This window comes from Hipposideros armiger, unplaced genomic scaffold (genome assembly GCF_001890085.2).
Source record: "Hipposideros armiger isolate ML-2016 unplaced genomic scaffold, ASM189008v1 scaffold_137, whole genome shotgun sequence".
NCBI lineage: Eukaryota > Metazoa > Chordata > Mammalia > Chiroptera > Hipposideridae > Hipposideros > Hipposideros armiger.
The window spans coordinates 2,975,956-2,998,030 of NW_017731487.1; the positions used below are offsets into that span (position 1 = coordinate 2,975,956).

At 38.4% G+C, this 22,075-nt stretch overlaps 1 protein-coding gene across 2 annotated transcripts in view; it reads right to left on the minus strand.

The window, feature by feature from the left end:
* The window catches only part of CPSF3 (cleavage and polyadenylation specific factor 3), a 33,084-nt gene that overhangs the window by 4,110 nt on the left and 6,899 nt on the right, over nucleotides 1–22,075 (minus strand). Inside the window, exons 5-16 of one of the 2 annotated variants that reach the window (XM_019650034.1) lie at nucleotides 20,946–21,123; nucleotides 19,334–19,423; nucleotides 17,633–17,783; nucleotides 15,035–15,210; nucleotides 13,895–14,053; nucleotides 12,801–12,947; nucleotides 9,573–9,725; nucleotides 6,773–6,881; nucleotides 5,399–5,497; nucleotides 4,187–4,281; nucleotides 2,523–2,610; nucleotides 437–506 (exon numbers count right to left, since the gene is read on the minus strand). In XM_019650034.1, coding sequence (XP_019505579.1) covers nucleotides 437–506; nucleotides 2,523–2,610; nucleotides 4,187–4,281; nucleotides 5,399–5,497; nucleotides 6,773–6,881; nucleotides 9,573–9,725; nucleotides 12,801–12,947; nucleotides 13,895–14,053; nucleotides 15,035–15,210; nucleotides 17,633–17,783; nucleotides 19,334–19,423; nucleotides 20,946–21,123 — 1,515 coding nt within the window. The remainder of the gene's footprint in view (nucleotides 1–436; nucleotides 507–2,522; nucleotides 2,611–4,186; nucleotides 4,282–5,398; nucleotides 5,498–6,772; nucleotides 6,882–9,572; nucleotides 9,726–12,800; nucleotides 12,948–13,894; nucleotides 14,054–15,034; nucleotides 15,211–17,632; nucleotides 17,784–19,333; nucleotides 19,424–20,945; nucleotides 21,124–22,075) is intronic. The other variant, XM_019650035.1, reaches the window with a different exon arrangement.

The window sequence follows — 22,075 nt, forward strand, 5'->3', positions numbered from 1 at the left end:
TTTTTTTTTTTTTTTTAAGATTTTTATTGGGGAATTGGGAGGATGGAACAGCGCTGGGGAATTGGGGGGGAAGGGGAACAGACAAGTTGCTGTCGTTTTTTTGGGAAAGCCATTCTTAATGTAGACTTCCCATTTAAGGAGAAGTATAGAAAATAACTCTTAAAGGCACAATAATACTGGGTTAGGATTTCAGTACCCCTTCTTGATAACGGTGTTTTCATCTCTGCTGACTACGCCAGCCCACGTGAAAAGACCCTGCGGCTCTATATTAAGTAAAACATATCTCAGTATCACAGGTACTTGGAACTAGCTAGAGTGTTTGGCTAGAAGAAAGCGGTTCAAAGCGCTTTACTGACAGAAACACAGGCACCAGGACAACCCAGGCCGCCTCCCCGCCCTCGGCCTCATCCCTTGAACCATTGTGGGTGCAACTTACTGGAGCATGATCTCCAGCCTCTTGCTATACACGTGCATTTCTAATTTTTTAGAGGCCTTCTGTACTACACCTGGGGGAAAAAGCAACAGAGAGTTCAGTTTCCAAATTCATACTTAAAATAATGTCCAAATCAATAAGCAGAACATAGAACACAGAGTTACTCGAAGTATGGGCCCTTCAAGTGCCAAACACATATCCGTATTATTTCCCAGAGGCAAATGGATATTTTCATCACTTTATTTCACATTCTTGTTAAAGAACCACAAAATGACACTTAAGATTATTTTAAATTTTATTTCCAATGTTTCTCAAACTTTCCACATACACATTTCATTTAGAGCAAGTGAGTGAAATTCTAACTCCGAGTTCTAGGGGGCACATCCAAGATCAAAGATCTCTGAAGTCTTTAGTCTTATGTAAAATGTTATGTAAATTTAACTTTCTACATCTAGTACACATATAATTGTTTTAATAAAATTAGTATTTAAAATCATCTGCCAGTTAGATTAGCTAGCTTCCCCCAAAACAAAGTAATTTGACAGATTAGGAAGATGGGCCATATAGATCGGGGGTTTCAAGCCATGTCCTGGAATGTCATTAAGCACCTCTAGGCCATCACCAGCTGTAAACAGTACAGAATTAACTGTCTGGCAGTTTCCCAAAAAGTTAAACACAGAGTTAACATAAGACCCAGTCCCTCGACTCCTAGGTACTGACCTAAGAGAAATGAAAACCCACGTCTACACAAAAGCCTGTACACGAATGCTTATAGCAGCAGTGTTCATAAGAGCTAAATGCTAGAAACCACCCAAGTGCCCATCACCTAATGGATGGATAAACAGAATGCAGTGTGACTATACAGTGGAAAATTATGTGGCCATAGAAGAGGATGAAGTACTGATTTGTGCAACAACAATTTGTTCGTGGATAAGCCTTGAAAACATTGCACTAAGTGAAGGAAGACAGTCACAAAAGACCGTATGTTATATGCTTCCCTTCATATGAAATGTCTAGAGTAGGCAAACCTATAGAGACAGGACACAGTGGACAGTCTCACGACATCATGCTCTGTGATTACTCCTCTTCACGTAGCATGGAAATGGGCTTAGAGGAGCTCAGACACCGAACTGAAGAATACTGACATCTTAACTGGTCTAGAAAAAGACCATTTTTGCATAGAAATTTCATTTATCAGAAAAGTATACAAATACCTGACAAAAATGCTGCCATTATGTCACAAAACAGACTTCATTTTATAAAAGGGTTATTAGAATATAATGGACAGAAAGCAACGTTAGAGATAAAACACAATCCAGGTCAGGAGGGAGTGATTTGAATGGAACAAATCTAGCTACCAAGTAGCTGTGTTCTGAGGGAACCAGATGAGCACTAACAGGTGTGCCCGCGAAAAACCCTGGGTTTCATCTTTTCATCCCTGTTCTCTGCACTGCAGCCTTGGCCCTCGCCTCGCGGCTCCTAACCTCTGTAAAAGGTTCTCCTTCCACATTATCCCCACTCTATGCTTTGTCCTTCACATTTTTATCACCTAAAAAAACGTAAAGTAATAAAATAAGAGCAAACTGGCAACCACCTCTACAACTGTCCTGTCATGGAGGTCCTGTGTGCCAGGGCAAAGACTGTGACAGTGCCCGTCATGTGACACTCCCAGGGGGAAGCTCTGTGGCTCCCTCGTTTCCTATGTTATGTGCACACAGGATATCCGTTACCCACTAGTTAATTCAACTAAAACACATGATCAAATGGTGTCCAGATTATAATTTTTACAATGACTATTACTCCAAACAAATTCCAACGCATACAAGTAACTCAAATGAGTAATATAGGTTTGTCCCGGTTTTATTCGTTTCATATTATAGGTCTGGCCAGTTATAAGAAGATGGATTATGAAGTAGTTGGCTAAACTTTTTTTCTCCTGAATTCAAAGAACTAATACCTTATTTTTTTTTAGTTTTAAGAAAGAGGATTCTATTTTTTGCTTTTTAGTTCACAGAATCATGGGACAAGTGAAAGAATTAAATGATAAAATGAAATAAATGTATAAGTGAAAAATGAGATCATTCTGTACCTTTCCTTATTTTCGGGTTTGACTGAACTTCTAATATCACGGTTGTTACTGTATCCGCATACATGTCATTGGAAGGGTTTGCCAACCACTGTAAAGCAAAAGGCAGAATTAAGAAGGTACAACTAAGGCCCACCAAAAGCAGTGCATACGCCCCACCCATTCACGGACTGTACATGTGGGACTAGTTTCTAGCTTTTTCACTGAAATTAACTGACCTGTGGTTTACTGAAATCAATAATGCTGGACTTCTCTAATTTTCTTTTAACAACAACAGTAAAATGTAGAGATCACTTCCTTTGTGGCTAGTGTTATATATGCATTATCTCATTCTATTCTTTTAACGTCTTCATTTTATAAAGGAGGAAATGGACTCAAAAGTAACTTGCGCTCACACTATTCTTTTTCTTGAATTACAATTTCTCCATTTTTTAAAAAAAGTAATATGCACAAGATAACACAAGTGGTAATTGCTGGTACTGGATTCAAACTCTAATTCCTAGTCACTATATTTTCATAGCATAGACAGAAGGATAGGAGGGTAATATTTTTAAACATCTCCTTTTGTTTCTCATACGAAGCCCTGACACTCTTTCATGCGCTCGGTGCCCCAGAAAGTTTTCCGTGTCTACCAGGTTAAGGTGAGACCAGCTGAATTATTTCAGGCACCAGCACCCGCCTTTTTTTTTTTATGTGCAAAGAGTTCTTTTACAAGCAACTTGAAGCACTTGAAAAACTTTCTCTAAGATCTTCTTTGACATGTTAAACTCTAGGGATCAAACATACATTCTTTAATAGTATTTAACAGAAGAGCTAAATTAATGTTTCTAATAACTTTTCCCCCCTTTCTCTGATATTAATGTTTTATATATTATTGTAACTTCATGTTACAGATAACTATTCCTTTTGACATTTTCTTTGGTTATTCTTAGCATTATGAATCAAATTTAGACTTAAGTCACAGAACTGCAGAGGGACCTGAGCTGACAGATCTTTTTTTGTTTGTTTAAGAAAACAATATGTATGAACAGAATAATTGACAATATAGCTGGGAAACTTACATACAATTTACATATAACTTTGAGGCAAAGAAACAGACAAGGTACATCCCTAGATCATTCAGTTCCAAGATTTGTTTTGAAAAGTCCTTTTAAGTCAACAGAAGCCAACCTATCAAAATCAACCATGAAGTTCATTTGGTGTCTGGGTTCCAAATTCTACCAGTAGGAATTTAAAATTCTAACCGCGGGAACTACATTTATCTAAATTAATGGTTTCTTGCCTTTGTGGATTTGGATCATATTAATGTTGCTTATTTGAGTCTTCAAAATTCCACTCTCTTTAGAAATGCTGGTATGACAAGTTTGTTCTAATGTAACAGAATGAGACTTTTATCTTGAGAATTTTTTTATATACCTGAAGACAACCTGGGATACCACAAAATCCATTCAGACTTACTCACATGCGTCTGAGACTTCTACTCATTACATATACTAAATATTCAGCCTGAATTTATTAATAGTTTGTTATTATAACTACACAGAAAATGCCTATCTATGTTATAATATATTTAAAGCTGATCTTGGAAAGAAACTAATTTTCTCTACAATTACACGTGAACTCTTAAAACAACCCCCTCCTTGTTTAGGTAAATGATCTAATCTTACTTCTAATACCACCATTCCTGGTTCCTGTATTACAGTAATATTTTTGAACACTTTCAAAGCAGGTTTTTCTTGAATTTCCAATTCTTCTACATCACCTGAAAGAAAGAATTTTAAGATGTATATAATTTTCTGATAATCTCCAAAGGCATAATTAATTTTTTTACAGCGGTCTGAAATAAAGCTAATACTTAATGAAAAAAATGAACTCACTTGTGTAATCAGGTTTAAATAACTAAGTGTTATATTAATTGCTTATAGTAACTGAAATATCTCAACCTGCATTATAAAATTTATATAACCACACAGGATTTACCTTGGACATCAGACATTTTATCAGTAGCAAACTTTGGTGATTGTCAAACATCTGTGTTTGTACAAGAGATGCAGCCACTAGCATCTCAGCATTTCACATGAGACTAGTCAACTACAAATAGTCACTTCTACCTCTGTCTTCACAGGTTACTCATCCTGCAGGGCAATTCTATTGTCTAAGACGAGACTTTTCTGGTCTTCCTCATTGAGGATTAATTCAGACATACTTTATTAACTTTCTATGTTATGACCTATAATTCTAAGGTGAGGTTCTGAGGTAAAAAAAAGGTTTTCTTTCCTCTGGTTTATTTTAATGGTAGTACTTTACTATATGAATAGTGAAGAATCTATTAATAGACAGTGTAACTTGTAATTTGAAGTGTTCTTGCTTATTATAGAGTCCACACCTTTTAATTTAGTCGCTGTCCCTCATTGTTACTACACAAAAATCTCTAACTCAAAATGGTCTAATATGAAAAGAGAATAGGTTTTACTCTTTTACTGGACTGTGGCCAGTCCTCATGTGCTCTTATAAAGCTTGCTGTATAGAATGGTACTAATGGAACTGGAAAAACTATTCTCACTGAACAAGGAAAAAAAATAGATAAAATTTGGGTACGTAAACGAAAGTAAACTTTAAACCTAAGAAGCAACGACTACTGACATTTTTAGAATTCTAAGTGGATCAAGAATAAAAGGCATAATGGGATTTTAAAAAACTGATGAGTCAATTTAAAAAATTTTAACCTAAATGTGAAATAACATGACCAAGTGAAGTACAAATAAAATTTGTGCAATTCTGAGACAATTACCAAAATTAAATAATATCCTTTCCTAGATATTTAATTTTTTTACTCAAAACCACAAAACAATTAAGTGAATTTCAATAAATATACACACCTGTCAATTTCTGTAGCTGGTAATAGAGCAAATTAAAAGGACCAGTATATGGAATGGCTTGGGTCTGTTTTACAGTGCTCATGGCCAAATCAGTATAATCTGAGGAGGAAATTAGAATAAATAAACTTAAAAAAATAACACCAGTCCCACAAAATACAACTTGCAAACACATACCAGGAGTAGAGCAAAGAGGAGTAAAAGCAACGTAAATGAGAACATGTTTTTCAGGCTACCAACGTGCTTCTTAACCTGTCCCATCCTACATCTCCCTCCTTGTCTCCCTAGTCACGCCCCTCGTCAATTTACGCTCCAGCCATCAGAAAGCCCCCTCCTTCCCCTCAACATATCAGGTCCCCAAACGTCTCCAGCCACTAAGCCAGCTGTCCTCCGTCACCTGTTCTGCCTGGCAGCTCCTGACAGTCCCTCAGCACCCCGCATAAGTCGGGCCGGGTCTGCCAAGCTGTCCCCACTCTCGTGTGCCCATCGTCTCCTTACACTTAGGTACTTCTGTGCCCCGAGCCACACTGTGATTAGCTGTGGACAAGAAGGCTTCTCCGGGCCGGCCGAGTGGCGCGTTGGTTAAGAGCTGGCTTGGGACGCCAGAGGGCCCTGGTTCGGATCCCACATATGAGGGCAAGTGACACTGCCCTCCACAGCTAAGATGGTGAACAACAGCTCAACCTGGAGCTGGGCTGCTGTGAGTGGCCGGCGATGGCGTAGGCTGCAGCCCCTGCTGCAGTGGGTTGCCATGGGCTACCGTGTATAGCCAGCAGCCAGCGTGAGTGGCCAGCAGCCGCCGTGAGCGGCCGTCCAGAAGCCGGTGACTGATCTGCCTCGCCCGGGAAGAGCGCAAGGATGGTGCCAACTTGGGCCAGTGAAGCAACGTCCTCCACAACTAGACTGAAGAACAAAAGGACAGCAACTTGTCTGTTCCCCTTCCCCCAATTCCCCAGCACTGTTCCCATCCCCCCAATTCCCCAATAAAAAAAAAAATCTTAAAAAAAAAAAAAATCAAAACGCTTGTGTGGGGAGTCCATCATTACTTCAGGGAATAAATTACCCATGTTCCATCACGAGAAAACAGGCTTGTAAAGGGTCTGCAGGAGTAGTCAGTATCTTTGTGGTAAACTTATGTTTCCAATTAAGAAAAAAGTTATTTCACAAAGAATTTAAATGTTTCAATAGTTCAAGGAAAATTCCGTGCCTGCTGCGCACCCCCACCCCGCCTCAATAAAGCTGAGTGGATTAGCTTTCACCTATTTATTTTATTATTTGGTTGCTATTTAAAACGTGGCCACTAGATAAGAGAAGTTTTCATAGGTTTTTTTTCAATGCTAAAATCAAATTACTTTTGATATTGGACAGTATACTTACTGGAGAGGTCACAAGGAGACAGTATGTGATAATTAAAGTTTCTTTTAACAAGTATTCCTGAGACCCGCTGGCCTTGTTCTGGTTTTTTGTCTGCTAAAAATCCCATGACCTATTAAAAAAAATAAGCAAACACAAAACAACTTGAAGAAAACAAAATCTTGTGAAGTACAATGATTCTGGTAATCAATCATAATGATGAACATCAGACATTCAAACTATGAAAACAATACATTAATTTAAACATGAAAAATAGGAAATGTTATACCCTTTCGGCCAGGGTGGAAACAAAGCTACCACGAGACAAAAAGGGACAGTCACGGGGCAGACCTGGCAAGAGTCTCTAGGTTCAGTTCAGTTCCAGTTGGTTCGGCAACCAAGTAAACCTACTAGGCGCTGGGGCTTAAGAAAGCTCCAGGACAATGGAAGGATAGCACGTGCAGGCCAGAAACGCTCCCTCGGGCTGCTCCTCAGCCTCGGACAGAGCGAGCCCCAACATACAAAGGTGCGAGTCCACGCTGGACCCAAAGCAGCATCTCTGAATACAGAGGTCAGTCAAGATAAGTAGGGATGAGCTCGTACAACTGAGGGGGAAATTTTCTTAAGGAGAGAGTAATGATGTTCAGAAACTAACAAAACCAAAAACCTTACAAACATGAAACCCAGCATTCTTAAATATAACTTCTCTCAACTACAAATAAATGAACTCAAAGAGGACAAAGGCGGCATATTTCATACTTGTTTACCTTGAATCAAGGAAGGGCAAACGGCAGCCAGGCAGTGGTAATGTTCGTTCTTATAACTATAATGGGAGACAGCTCTATTTCACATGATTTCTTGGGCTTATTTTCTCCTTAAATGCTGGTGCCTGCAGAGAGCTCTCTGCTTCCGAGAGTGAGACTGAGGGACTACTTTTCTGACGTCACCTTCTGCAGTTTCTCTTTATCCAAGTCTGTGTGCTAATTTCCAATATGCTCATTTGTTAACATATATACAAGTGGTTGGCCTGACATTTCTAGAAAGTAAAATGCATGGGTTTTTACACTTCTTTGTGGGTCTGATTTTCTTTACCTGCATCTTCGTTTCTGTTTTACATAGTTGGGGACAGTCCCCATGAATCTGACTTCTCCCTAAGTAAGGCTACCACAGTTGAAGAAAAAAATAACTAAAGGGAATGATTTTAAATAACTAAAGTTATGGCTGAAAAAAGAGAACAACACTCCCAATATGAAATATACTTGGGGAAATAGATATTGACAACGTGTCTATATATATATAAAGTTAAATATAAAAATGACATACACTTAAGAAAGTGTGTTTTTAGTTCTGTAGTCAAACATTTTTTAAACGCTGCATACTGTATTTCTTGAGACTTTATAATACACAATGGCCTAATAAAATCTCTGGAAAGTCCTGCTATAAATTTAGCTTAATTTTGTTCAACTAAACTTCTCCTAAATTGTCTGACTGCAAAACTTTTTTTTTCTCCTCACACTGCGACCCGCAGAGTTTGGGAAACACAGTTTTAAGTTCCCGACTGAATGTATTTTTCTGCAGGTAGAAGACCCATTGCATGAAACTGGCCCCTGGCAACTTCTGCGAACAGGAAAACTCAGGAGTAAACACAACCACTTGCTTTTCGGCAACAAACACCTCACATCCTAACTTGTACCTGTTTTTCTCCTTGACTGCAACCGCAGGAAGGCTATTCATCAACTAGCTTCCTCATGTCCGGCTTGTCAGGCATTAAAAGAATGCTGTAAAGTTGCTCACTGACACATGCCTGATACTTAAAGCTTTACACTGATCATTACGAAGTTCCCCTCAGAGGTACCTTAAGATTTTTGATAACAGGGTAAAAACGCAGACTCCTTGCAGCACCCCTCTAAAACGCTGGGGAAGGTTTTTCTTAACAATTTCTTTTTTAAATTCTGAAAATATTATATTTCACCATCAGAAATGATTAATTCTTAAAAAGACAAGTTTTTATAAATTCATCATATCCACAGATAGGTAAGTTTAGAGCTATGGGTCTACATACATTCTTAGGGAGAATGACAAAGGGTGGGCAGAATACTGTATTGCATATAGTAGTGAAAAAACAGGAATGAACTTTTTTCTCTCTCAGACATGGGAATGGAAAGTAAGTGGGGCTATGATTAAAAAGCTATCAAATTCAATTGTATTAAGATATAACTTTTTTGAAAATTTTCCATGTGAAAAAGTGAATTAGTAGAACCAGAGGAAGTCTAAAACATGTAAGAAAAAGTTCTTGGGGGCCGGCCGAGTGGCTCAATTGGTGAAGAGCGCAAGCTCTGAGCAATAGGGTCGCCGGTTGGATTCCCACATGGGCCAGTGAGCTGAGCCCGAGCTGAGCTGCCAACAGGTGGCAGGATGGCTCAGCTGGTGAGAGCATGTGCTCCTAACAAGGTTGCCGGCTGGACTCCCACATGGGATGGTGGGCTACATCCACCCGCAGCTAAGACTGAACACAGCACCTTGAGCTGAGCGGCAGCTGGAAGGCCGGATGGTGACTGGACTGGGAGCTGAGCTAGCTGCGCCCTCCACAACTAAGATTGAAGGGCAACAACTTGGCTGTTCCCCTTCCCCAATTCCCCAATAAAATCTTTAAAAAACAAAAACAAACAAAAAGAAAAAAAAGTTCTTGTAGTATACTGAGTAGAAAGAAATCATCGTTAAGCACATTACCTTGACTTGATTCAAAAAAGAAGTGACTTTCTTAAGAAGTATATATTTCTCTGAAGAAAAGACATGGATAGGATAGGGAACCATAACCTTTTACCTTGGCTAGTTTTTCTCCTCTGAAGTTCAAGGTTACTGCTTCTGTATTCCGAGGATTATGAACTTCTATGTGAACTTCATCATTATCTTCATATTCTCGAATCAGGGCTGCTTTCAATCTGGCCATTTCGTTCTGTTCTCCATGGACTAAAATCTACATAGAGTACATTTTACAAGAGCACAAGGAAACATCCTTAGTTCAGATTAATGATGGCGCTTATCTGAATTTGCTAAATATATCAAATGGAGATATACTTCAAGTCATTAAACATTACTACCTCTAGTCAATCAAACTTGTATAGACATTTTCATTCTGTTTGCCTTTAAAACATCCTTCCATGGAACTATTTCAAGACAGGGTAAAGAAATGTCTTTTCTTTTCTACTCTAGTTTTTGCCACTGACGAGATCTACAACTTTGTGGAAGCAAGACTTTTCTAGGCCCCTCTGCTCACACCGGACCAGGTGACCTCAGGAGACTCTATCAGCCTTAAATGCCCATGGTTCTTGTATAAAACTACTGCTACTCCTACGATCTCAGAAAACACCCACAGTTTTCTTTACGTTTCTTAATAAGACTTTCAAAAGAAGCTTTTTGTAGAATAAAAGTGACTTCTGATTAGTTTCTTCTGTTTTTTTTTAAAGCAATACCAAATAAAATATTTCAGAACCAAATGAAATGATGTTTTAGAGGGGTATTTACAACTACTACAATAGCTACCAGCCTTTCTATTCATTTTTATAACCTATATTTTACAGGAGAGACCACGCTGAACCTACAGACTGCTGGGAGATGACTGCTTGCCTGAGAGCTAACAGAAGCCCGCCCAGTACCAGGCAGAGGCATCTGGCCTAGTGGTGAAGGGCCCTGTCTTTGGGGCCTGATGGCTTTCACACAAATCCTTAACCCTTCTGTTTTCTCATCTACAGAACAGTTGCTGGTGGTGAGACGTGAGCAAGTTGGTACATGTAAAACACTAGTACAGTGACAGGCACATGGTAAATACTCAATAAATGCTATTTCATACTATTACCACCAACTTGGCTACTGGAGGAAGATAAGCATCAAATTCAATCCAGAAATTTAAACTGACAGCAGAGCTAAAGCCTGGAGAGCAATGAACTGGGACTGAGGATGAGGTGGTGAGTGCAGAGAGAAAGGGCAACACAGCTTTTCCTCCATGGCTTTCAAATCTGGGAGAACATCCGCCAACCACACACACTAGAAAATACCCGTGAGCTGCCTACGCTGTCATACAACTGACAGGATATGGTGCTAACAAGTAGGTGGTGATTTTCTCTACCAAAGAATCTGCTCATTCAGGGCCAAAGGTCTGTGAGGACCATTGTGCTAGAAAAAAAACCAGAACAACAAGAGTACACAGAAAGACGCTCAACAGCATTAAGTCACCAGGAACATGAAACTCAAAATCGCAATGACACACCACTTGGTAACTACTAGGACGGCTACAATTTTAAAAAGGAAAATAACAAGTGTTGGCAAAAATATGGAGAGCTGGAACCCTCGTGCACTGCTGGTGGGAACGTAAAGTGGCGCAGTTGCTGTGGAAAACAGTTTGGTGATTCCTCAGAAAGTTAACTCACCCACCATATGACCCGGCAATGCCACTCGTAGGCATATACCCGAAAGAACTGAAAACAGGGACTCAAACAGATACTTATATGCCGCCCATGTTATTATTCACAGTAGCCAAAAGGTGGAAACAGCCCAAGTGTCCATCAACAGATGGACAACCAAAATGTGGTCTATACAGACAATGGAATAGTATTCAGCCGTAGAAAGGAATAAGTTTGCATACATGCGACAACATGGATGAGCCCTAAAGACATGCTCAGTGGTATATGATTTCATTTACATGAAGTTTCTAGACTAGGCAAATTCATAGAGACAGCAAGTAAATCAGAAGTTACTAAGGGCTAGGGGAGGAGGGAATGGGGGTGTCATTACTTAGTGGATACAGTTTCTGTTGGGGTTGATGAAAAAGTTTTGGAAACAGACAGTGGTAGAGGCTGCGCAACATCGTGGGTATAATTAGTACCACTAAACTGTACACTTAAAAACGGCTAAAACTGCAAATTTTATGTTATATATACTGGGGGTACCAAAAAATGTATACACATGACTTGTATTTATCTTTTGTTATCGGTATTATACTATTACAATTTTAATAACAGTTTTTTCCTTTCTTAACATGTGTATACATTTTTTGGGCACCCTCTGTATTTTACCACAATAAAAAATTTTGAGGGCAAAAAACCAACAAAACACCATTTCCTCTAAACTACTTTTCAATACATTCAGAAAGGGTACTTCATATATTTTATTTTGTTCTTTTTTCCCCTCAGGCACTGAAACTGTCTCCAAGACCTGAAGCTGAGAGCCACGGGGCAGTCAGGCATGTGTCACTGGAGCTGCTATTGCACTGGAATGGAACCCGTTAGCCACGGCCAGGTTAACAGGTCACGAACAGTGCTCTTATCTGTTTCCTGTGGACATGTGCGCCATCAGTGTTCCTCTAATTAAAAAATAAGTATCTATTTTAGTTTACCCCTCTCTCCAATCCCACCAACATATAATTGCTACTTTCACAATTATGTGAGACTTAAATACATAAACAAATCACATCAGTGAGGAGTTAATAATGTATTTCATACCTATTTGCATCACATAACATTAAAGAGTTGCATCTTTAACTCTTACTGTTATGTGACTTGTCTTTCTCCTCTCTCCGTATTAAGCACTTACTACATGCCAGGCATCATATTCGTGTTTCAGATACATGCTCTCTCACTTAGTCCTCACAAAAACCTCATGAGGTACTATTATCCCTATTTACAAACGAGGTACAGAACAGGTAAGTAACTCGCCAATGATTACCCAGCAAGTAAGGGACAGAGACTTCAGAACAGTCACGGCGCCAAGCCTGTGCTCGAATTACTGGGGAGGCAGCAGAAAATGACGGGAAGAACAACGGAATTGGCTCTGGTAGATCTGAATAGGTGACCCCGTGTTAATAGAGAGATTAAAGCACAGAGCTGGCCTAACTCAGAGGGGAGCTGCGAAGGCCAGGCCCAAGTGCAAGTGCAGGCGCTCATTTAAAGTGCCACATTTACAGAAGGCGGTGACTGATGTGAGAACCAGCTGCCGCTAAGTTTTGTGGGTATAGTTTTTCCACCTTTAATGCTAGAACTCAAATCCACAGACTCACCACATGTGGAGGTTTCAGAGCACGAATGAATTCACTGGTTTGCTGGTAATCTGTGTGAGCGGAGAAAGAAATGTAATCAACAGACATTTTCAGTGGTAACTTCTGTCCAGACATGGTAGTGATTTCTTCGGGTTCAGACATGATATGCTGTTAAAAATAAAGAACATAGAACAAATAAACTATGCAATTAGAAAAGAAAAGGTATATTTTCTACTCTTTCATGCAGCCATGAACTCATGTTAAATTTAGGACCTTTCGCACAAAAATCATCCTAACACTATTGACTTATAAAATATCAAATACTTATTTTCTTTATCAAGCAAACATTTAATTAGAAAAGCACAGTAACTAAAATTCAATGTACATGGAGTGCGAGATGTGAAAATTATAACTCCCATGATTAGAAAGGCAAACTTGTATTCCCAACTCTTCTTCTGCTCTAAAAAGTCACTTTCTAATTAAGAACATTTATATAAAAGACAGATGTATTTCTATTCTGGAAATCTATTTTAAAAACATAGCCCACATTGTCTAAATGACTTATAGAATAAGCTAAAGTAAAAAAGATGATCAAAACAGGAAATCAGGATGTATTTAAAACACTAAAGTAGAAGTTTTCAATAACAGAAGATAAGAGAACATGATGCTGGGGTGTTCAGAAATTGCCTCTAAAGTTTTGCACATCAATGTCTACATCCCTAAGAGTTAATATCAACCATTTTATATGATAGGAAGGTGAGCAATTAGCCCAAACACACTCTACAGCTTTGCAAGAGAATACTTGTTAGTAAACCTCTTCTTCATTGGATGAGGGTATCCATGTGTTTTCCTCCAATGGGTTCCTTTTCATTATTTTTACCATGTAAGTGCTTCTCAAGCATGTGCCTCCCAGTCCCCTGGGGATCAGGTTACGTCATTCAGCATCTGCTTTAATTCCTCAACCGTAGGAACATCCAGCTACCTATTTCTATCCTCATTTTTAAACATCAAAACCTGTACTATTTAAAGAACTGCTTCACTGGAAAAATTTAGGTTACTGTCACCGCTGCAATTGTGATCAGAAATAACACAATAGTCTTACAACTAGGACTGACCTTGGCAAGTGTCCCTTCCACACAGTACCCAGCTATGATGACACCATTTCTCTTATCAGTACACCAGCTTTCAAAGAGCTCTCTGGATAAGCCGCTTTGCATCATGCCTGGGGAAGCCATTACGACGCTGGGACCAATGTCATCAAAATGATCCATGCTCTGAGAGAGAAAAAGGACGTGTAAAAGCATGTTAAACACCAAGGTTTGACAAAGCTTTCCTTATTTCTGAAGAATAACACAAAGCGAGGTAAAAAAAATTAATCCCATGATTGAAAAGGCCTTGACCAGACCAGTAAACATTTAGTCCAATCTCCAAGTTCTCAAACAGTTTGGACCAGGAATAAAAAGAAAACAGAGATAAGCAGCAGTTCACATTGACCTTCAAAACTTTGTACTGGCAGCTAAAGGGCCATTAGGACCATTTTCAGTGCTTGCAGGAAGGGAAGAGTTCCAGTGGGCTTCTAGCCACCAAAAATAGAACTCTGCAAGAATTTCCCCAAAGACTCACAAGCGCTTTGCATACTTCATGGATATTTTGAGCTGGCCTAGAAATCTAACCAAAAAATTTAACATTGTTTCTAGGGAAAACTTGGCTCTAATTTCTAAGCAATTACATTAAAAAAATAATACTTTATGAACAGAGCCTATTTATAACTGGAAGACTGCTTATACCTTGAATTATTTCAGGCATTATTTTGTTATGATCAGAGCATTAGTTTGAATGAAACAATGTATTTCTTATTTAAAGAAGTCATATTTTGACTGGTCCTGAAAACATGAAAATTTTCACATATGGAATTTGTAATGTCAATTATCAAAAAGAGAATTAGATGTGAGGAAGACTAGAAAAACAATATGTAACAAGATATTTTTCTCATTAGGACTTCTTATTTCTATGGCAAGGAGATCCAAGTTATGCAGCAACAGTAAATATTAAGATTGTATGGAGACTTGGAACAAGTGGCAAAATATGTTTAAGCAAAAAAGAATGCCATGGCTGAATTTTTTATTTTTTTCAGAAAAGCGATGCCAGCTAGAGAAAAGGTTACGACCAGCAGAAGGGCTTAGCCATAGAAATGACGACAGGCGTCATCTACTGGTCCTGACTTACTAGTGTGTCCACCATCCTTCTCCTCTCACCTTCAGGTTACTGATGTGTTTGAAAACAAAGGGATTGTTGATGTTGATCTGCTTGCGGATTTTGTCATTCATGGCATTCACGTATGTCTGGTACACCGCCATACACTTCTTGGCCAACGATGATGCGTAGTATATTGGAATGTCATGGAGTTCTGGGTGATTCTGCCAGTACTCATCTAGGGAGATTTTACAAGAAACACGTATAATTTTGCTATGTGGGGTAAATAGTTCAAATCATAAATGATACATATAATTAATTTTAAAAATTAAGACAACCAAGAAATAAAGCATATTTCAAAGAGGTTAAGAAAAATTAGCCTGGTCTTACTAACTTAAACTTATAAAACTGAAACTTATTTCTAAATACTAACGTGTGACCTAAAAAAGAACATTGTGATCACAGACCTAAGATGTGGGAATGTTTAAAATGATTCGGTAGAAATTTACACTGAATAACAGACCATAATTTGTTAGCCTAGAGAGACACTAAATTCTGTGATGGTTTTAAATAAAAATGTGTTACTAATATTTCAAATAGACTTAATGAAATTAGACTTTTTGTAAGAAGACTTTGTTAATTACAAAACAGGACTGCCAAATGAGTTAAAACCGATTCTGAACACTTAAAAAACAATTACTCTGGTGACTATATTTCCTGAAAACTGCTAACTGGTTTCTGATAATTAATGAAACCAGTGGGCAATATACCTTCAAAGGAAGGTTTATGTTTAGGGAAACCCTTGTTAAATCCCTAAATATTATAAGGGTAGTTGGCCAAAAGATACCATTTCTTCTACTACATACACCTGCATTTAGGAAATGTAGTAAATGCCCAGTAGGCAATTTACATTTATTATTTCTAATTTTCAAAACAACCTTATGAATTTATCTGCATCTTATGGATTAGGAAACTGAGGTGAGAAAAGAGTTGAATGGTGTGGGAATGCTATCTTTCCACTTGATTTATAAGTGAAAATGCTACATAAGGACAGGGCCTTTTCCTGTCACGCATGTTACAATATATACCCTTGCTTTGCTCTCTGGTTTATCTATTTATGTGGTTTTTTTGGATGTAATAAAAATTTTTAATGGTGTAAGAGTTGTCGTATATACCGTTATGCTTTCTCAGCTACCTTGTAAAGCATAGTATATCCCAAGGTCACTTCACAATCTCCTATATTTTGTGTGTTTTTATGAGTAAGTTTTAAATATTTTTTAAAAGTTGAATAACTTGTCCAAGGTCATATGGCTAGATCACAGATGAGATTTGTAACCGTGATTCGAATGGCTATCCTCTTTCTATACTACATTACCAGGAGAATTTAAGGGGAAAGGAACAACCAAATGCACAGAGCAGTCCTAGTTCATAAAAGGGACCATAAAATGCTGTGATGGTAGGGCTGCCAGATAATAATACCAATAACCAAAGATTTTCAATATGAAACTATGTTAAATATTGAAAAAACATACTATTATTCATTATTTATTTGAAATTAAATTTAACTGGTGTCCTGTATATTTTTTTGCTACATCTGGCAACCCCATTTGATGGTGACAACATGGTTTCGCCTTCCGCATTTCCTGAGCTCTTCAGATCACTCTGGTATGGAGAGTTTCCATTTTCAGACTTCTAAGGGCAAATCTGATTTGCAGTTAGAAAAAAGGACCAAGTCAGGACCAAGAAAAAAGCGGACTGCATTAGGGTTTACAAAATTTAGCTTCTACTGAGCCCTGTCTCTTTCACAGATTTACTTTATTTATTCCGTCCTCCCTTATTTTCCTGTTGAGAGTAACAGGGATATTGTTTATCCTTATCATCACAGAGATGGAAGAGCCGGGAGCAAGGGCTTCAGATGCGATCGCTTCTAGTTCTTTGAGCTAAAGCTACATATATTCAAGGCACTGATCATTTATTCTTCAAGAAGAGTGCATTTCCCAAGAAGAATCACAGAATGTGTGAGTTAGAAGAGATCATTAAGTACAAATAAATGCAAAAAGTGACACCCACTGTTTCTCTTATTATAAAAAGTCACAACGCTCATTGAAGTTTTTGGGAAATGGAGAAAAGCAGAAAATGAAAAAGAAATCATCCACTCTCTCACTATTCAGAGTTAATACCTTTCCAGGTATCTGTGTAACTTTACCTAACTAGAATCAGAGTACATACTGTTTTAAACCCTACTTTTTTGGTCTATTTAATATATTATGTGAAAATATGGAATTACTCATCTGTAACACGATTTTTTCCTACAATGTGATATTTACTGACATACTTCTTTAAGAATACTAAAATGATTATACTCTTACTGACACAATTTTCTGTGCATCTCATTTATTTCCCAGGAGTGGAAATGCTGGGTGGAAAGGAAGCATATTTTTAAGACGTCTGATGCTGAAGGCAACCAGAAACGTACACCATTTATATTCCCAGGAGCAGTGCATGTGAGTCACCATTTCTCTGGCAACAAATCCCTATTTTTAAATGCAGAAACGGAAGCCCAGAAAGGTAGAAGGACCCATCCAAAACCAGGCAATTATCTCGATATAATGGCACTCCAAGATTTTGAGAATTTCTCAAATAAGAAGGAAAATGCATACCTAAAATCAAAAGCAGCTCCTGGGCCCTTCCCAGAGCAAAGACAGGGATGAGCCCTCTGCCCCCTCTGTTGACAATATCATGAACCGTGTTACAGAATCTTGCCTCTCGCTCTTCACGCTTCTCGTGGATATGAGTCCCGTAAGTAGATTCCTAGTAACACATCAGCAGTGTGAGACCAAGATGGACCATTCCAAAGAATACAAAAGTTAAAGCATCAGTGAAATGCACGGGCAATGTGATTCATCTCTCCATTAACATGCCATTTACTTGAACACATATTGTTATGATAATTGGAAAGAAGAACATTAGAATTAAGACCTGGCTAAGTAGTAGGAAATTTTTAGAAAATGGAATTAGGAAATAGTCTAAAAATGTTATCTTTCCTGCTCAAGATAATTTTGCTATGTCTTTTTTTAAACCATTTTTGCTTTCCATGGCTGGGAAAAGGATATTTCTCCCACCTCTGAAAAGTCAAAGCTTGTAAATCAGAAATAGCTACTGTTTCTCATAGTTGTTTCACAACATCGCCTAAACCAGGGGTCAGCAAACTTTTGAGATGGAAGAGCCAATCCTGTCCCTCACAACAATTTAAAAATTATTCGAGAGCCATAAAACAAATGAAATCACCATTATGTGAATAATATCCTTTAAAAATTTTATAAATGAAACTATGACAGTTTTATTTTCATTTTCAATTTTACTTCAGAGCCACATGTACGTACCCAAAGAGCCGCATGTGGCTTGCGAGCCGCAGTTTGCCGACCCCTGCCCTAGACCTTTCTACGTGCGGCACGCTGACCAGCAGAACTAGCATCCCCGGGAGCTTTCACACGTGCAGAATCTCAGGCCCCCGGTCCAGACATAGTGACTCAGAATCTGTGTTTTAACAATGTCACCAAATGATACATAAGCACATGAAAGCTTGAGAAGTACTGCTCTGAAGTTCCAGATGCAATGAAAATTATTTTTTTTAAAGGTTTAAAAAAAACTTCTTTATGTCACCTTTAACACTGGGTATACCATGAGCTGAGCCAAACAAACTGAATTCACTTACAACATGTTGCCTACAGACAGCAACATGCACTCGTCCTTCATACCTGGGCAGGTGGGGGCTGCTATATGTGGTGAGGGAGAAACAGACTCCCACCTCCAACCAAAGCTCTTCCACCGTGAGCGAAATACTTGGTATTCTTAGAGATATCATAGGCCCAAAAGATCCCTCTCCCAATCTCTGACCTCGCTGTTACTAATACACCGTTACTAATTTGCTATTCACCAACCCCACCTCGCCAAAGCTTCTGTACAGTTAATTGTTTTTGTTGTTCTTCTGGGACTTGCAACCTAGTAGGCACACAGGGCATACACATATAAAGTCAGCAAGTGCTATGGGCCAAAAGACAGTCACCACGGCCAAGGCAGTGGGGTCACACCATTTCTGCACAACCCTTAAGATGCTCTATGAATTTGGGGTAACTCACCTAGACAAAAATATTTAAGAGACAGCATATTATCTCTGATATTAGACAGAGGTAATACATCTAAACAGCAAGAAAGAGAAGTCAAAAAAATTAAATTTTATACTAAAAAGCACATACATTATATTCAGTAACACGTCATAAAAATGAGATCACAATATTTTTCTCACTAGAAAAAATTCTGCTTACATTATGCTAATTATAATACAAAGCACTAATACTTACAATGATAAGAATATCAGGTTTAATATTAGGAATTTCAGCTGCCATTAAGTGTCTATCTTCTTGTCTTGAGAAATCACCTGTATACAAAAGCTGGGAAAAGGATAAAGCTAGAAGGTTAGGAGTTTGAAAGGCTCCCTTTTTACTAGTGAATATATTTAGCTCATAAAATCTGAAAGTTCAACAGAAAAAAGAGCCTACAACTGATGAAATTTAGATGCAATGCTTGTGTCTAATTCAAAATGTGTCACTTAGTTCAGTCCTAAATTATCCAGTTTCAATTATCCAATCTAATGGGAATAACACTCTCAGAATCATCCTACAGAGATAACCTATCTATTAGTAATCTTGAGAAATACTTTGAAGATCTTAAGAGAAAAACGGCCTGATGAGGAAAGAAGTCTGAGGTATACAGGAAAACCATCTAAAATGAAAGATAAAATCACTGGAGGGTAGGCATCAAATTTCAAATGAGAATTTAGATCTGTATTTGTGCTATTTGCTGCTAATTTTTTGTGCTTTTAAGCAAAGAGCAAGAATAAACGATTTAGCAATACATAGGTCAAGTCACTGTGTAAAAGTTTCAAATACTATATGAGCAGCTGCTAAAAAGTTAGGACAATATTACACTAAGAGTACTGGGTCTCAATTCTGGTTAGGCTCACTTAGAAAACTTAAAAAAAAAACCAAAAGAAGCCAAGGCCACACCCTCAGATTTTGATTCAATGGACATTTTTAAAAAGCTCTCAGAGTGGTTCTAATGCACAGCCAGAGTTAAGAAGTGTGCTCTAGAGTCAGTCTTGAAACCTATTAGTCCGCCTATGTTTCCACAAGTTTATCGAGACTTCTATTACTCTTTTTCATTAAGGATGGCTGCAAATATCCTTTTGATTAACCCCTTTCACTCATGCAGGGGCTTACATGTGAAACCTAGAACTTCAAGAGGATATGAATACGGAATCATGTTTTAATGTTAAATAGATGCAGCCACAAAGGAAGTGCTTCCCTAATCTGTTTTCTTTGTTTCTTTCTTTTTTTTAAAGATTTTATTGGGGAACCAGGAAAGGGGAACAGACAAGCTGCTGTCCTTTTTGTTCTTCAGTCTAGTTGTGGAGGATGTCGCTTCACTGGCCCATGTTGGTATGATCATTGTACTCTTCCCGGGCGAGGCAGTCACTCTCCGGCCATCGGACAGCCACTCACGCCAGCTGCCAGTCGCTCATGCTGGCTGCCAGCCACTCATGGTAGCTCTACGGTAGCCCACTGCAGCAGGGGCTGCAGCCTACGCCATCGCCGGCGACTCACAGCAGCCCAGCTCCAGCCTTTCCCTAATTGGTTTTCTAAAGGACGCTGAATGGAGTCAGTCCTATGGTAGCGTGAGGGGCCTTGACTCTTTGAGATGCTTATTTTGCTCTTTTCTCAATTTTGATAAAGCATTATCGTGGGGGTATGAACTATGATATTGAAAAGAAAAAAAGCATTAACTTAATTTTACCTTACGCTTCAGTGTTTTGACACCTTATAAGTCTTAGGCAATGTGCTTGAAAACTACTTGGTGGCATAAAGCTGAGCACTGATTTCTCGTGGGGAGGAAATTGCCGGAGCTAGAGAGTACCTTCACGCCTGCGATCTCAATCATGAACATGGCAGCTCCCAGAACATGGCCCGCGTGGTAACACCAAAACTTGATCCCTGCCACTTCCTTAACTTCATGAAAGTTGATGGTTTCAATTTTGTCCATGCTCTCTTCCAAATCTGTCTCAGTATAAAGCATGTCGTCCGCTGAGATATTACTAAATTTTTAAAGATGCCAACAAAAAGAATTAAGGGTAAAATTTTTAAAAAGTCTTTGAATTCGGGAAGTTGTCTGTGGATAGTATGTCCACGAAGTTATTTCTTAAAATCATATTGTATGGATTATGCTATTTTGAATCTCTTGGGCATTTTCTGTACTTTTTTACTCTGCAATTACAAGAAAAACATTCAGTGCAGACAGCAACAAAGCATGCTTTTAAGCAAAGCATACAGTAAATTAAAGCAAAGCACTCTTTACAGTAGTATTTCTCAACCTTTTTTTTTTTGCCCCAACATGCATGCCCAAGAGAGAAACTTACTCACACACATTGAACCATGGCAGAGATTCTGACACTGAGATGTAAAAAGCTTTTTCTACAAAGTGTAGCGTGAGTTTTCTCCTAAAAATTATGCTAATGTAGTTCCAAAAAAGCAAGAGAGAGTAGTGGTTAAGGCCACAGACTCTGGAGCCACGCTGCCAGCTTTGTCTCTTACTGTGACTATCGTGGTACATCACCTAAGCTCTCTGCCTCGGTTTCTTACAATAAGATTCATAACGGAACCTACGTCATGAGGTTGCTATGAAGATTAAATGAGTTAACATGTTAAAAACAGGACCATGCCTGCATGTGGTAAGCATTAAACTGTTAACTAGTGTAATTATTATAAGGGTAACTGTTGCACTCTTTTGTATTTGTATATGAAGAATAACAAATTGTGTCTTAGCTACCCTTGGAATATACTTATTAAACAGTAAACTTTTGAGGGCTAATAATTTGTGCTATAGGTATCACAAAACAATACTCCAAACTTCCTGATAAAGCCTTTCCTCTTACAACTGGAAAACATATCCCCAGAGAACTTTTTTATTTAATACAGTCAATTTGCTTTGATCAAATAACCTAAAACAAGACTTTGGTACATATGACTGTATAATGTATTTGATCTTAA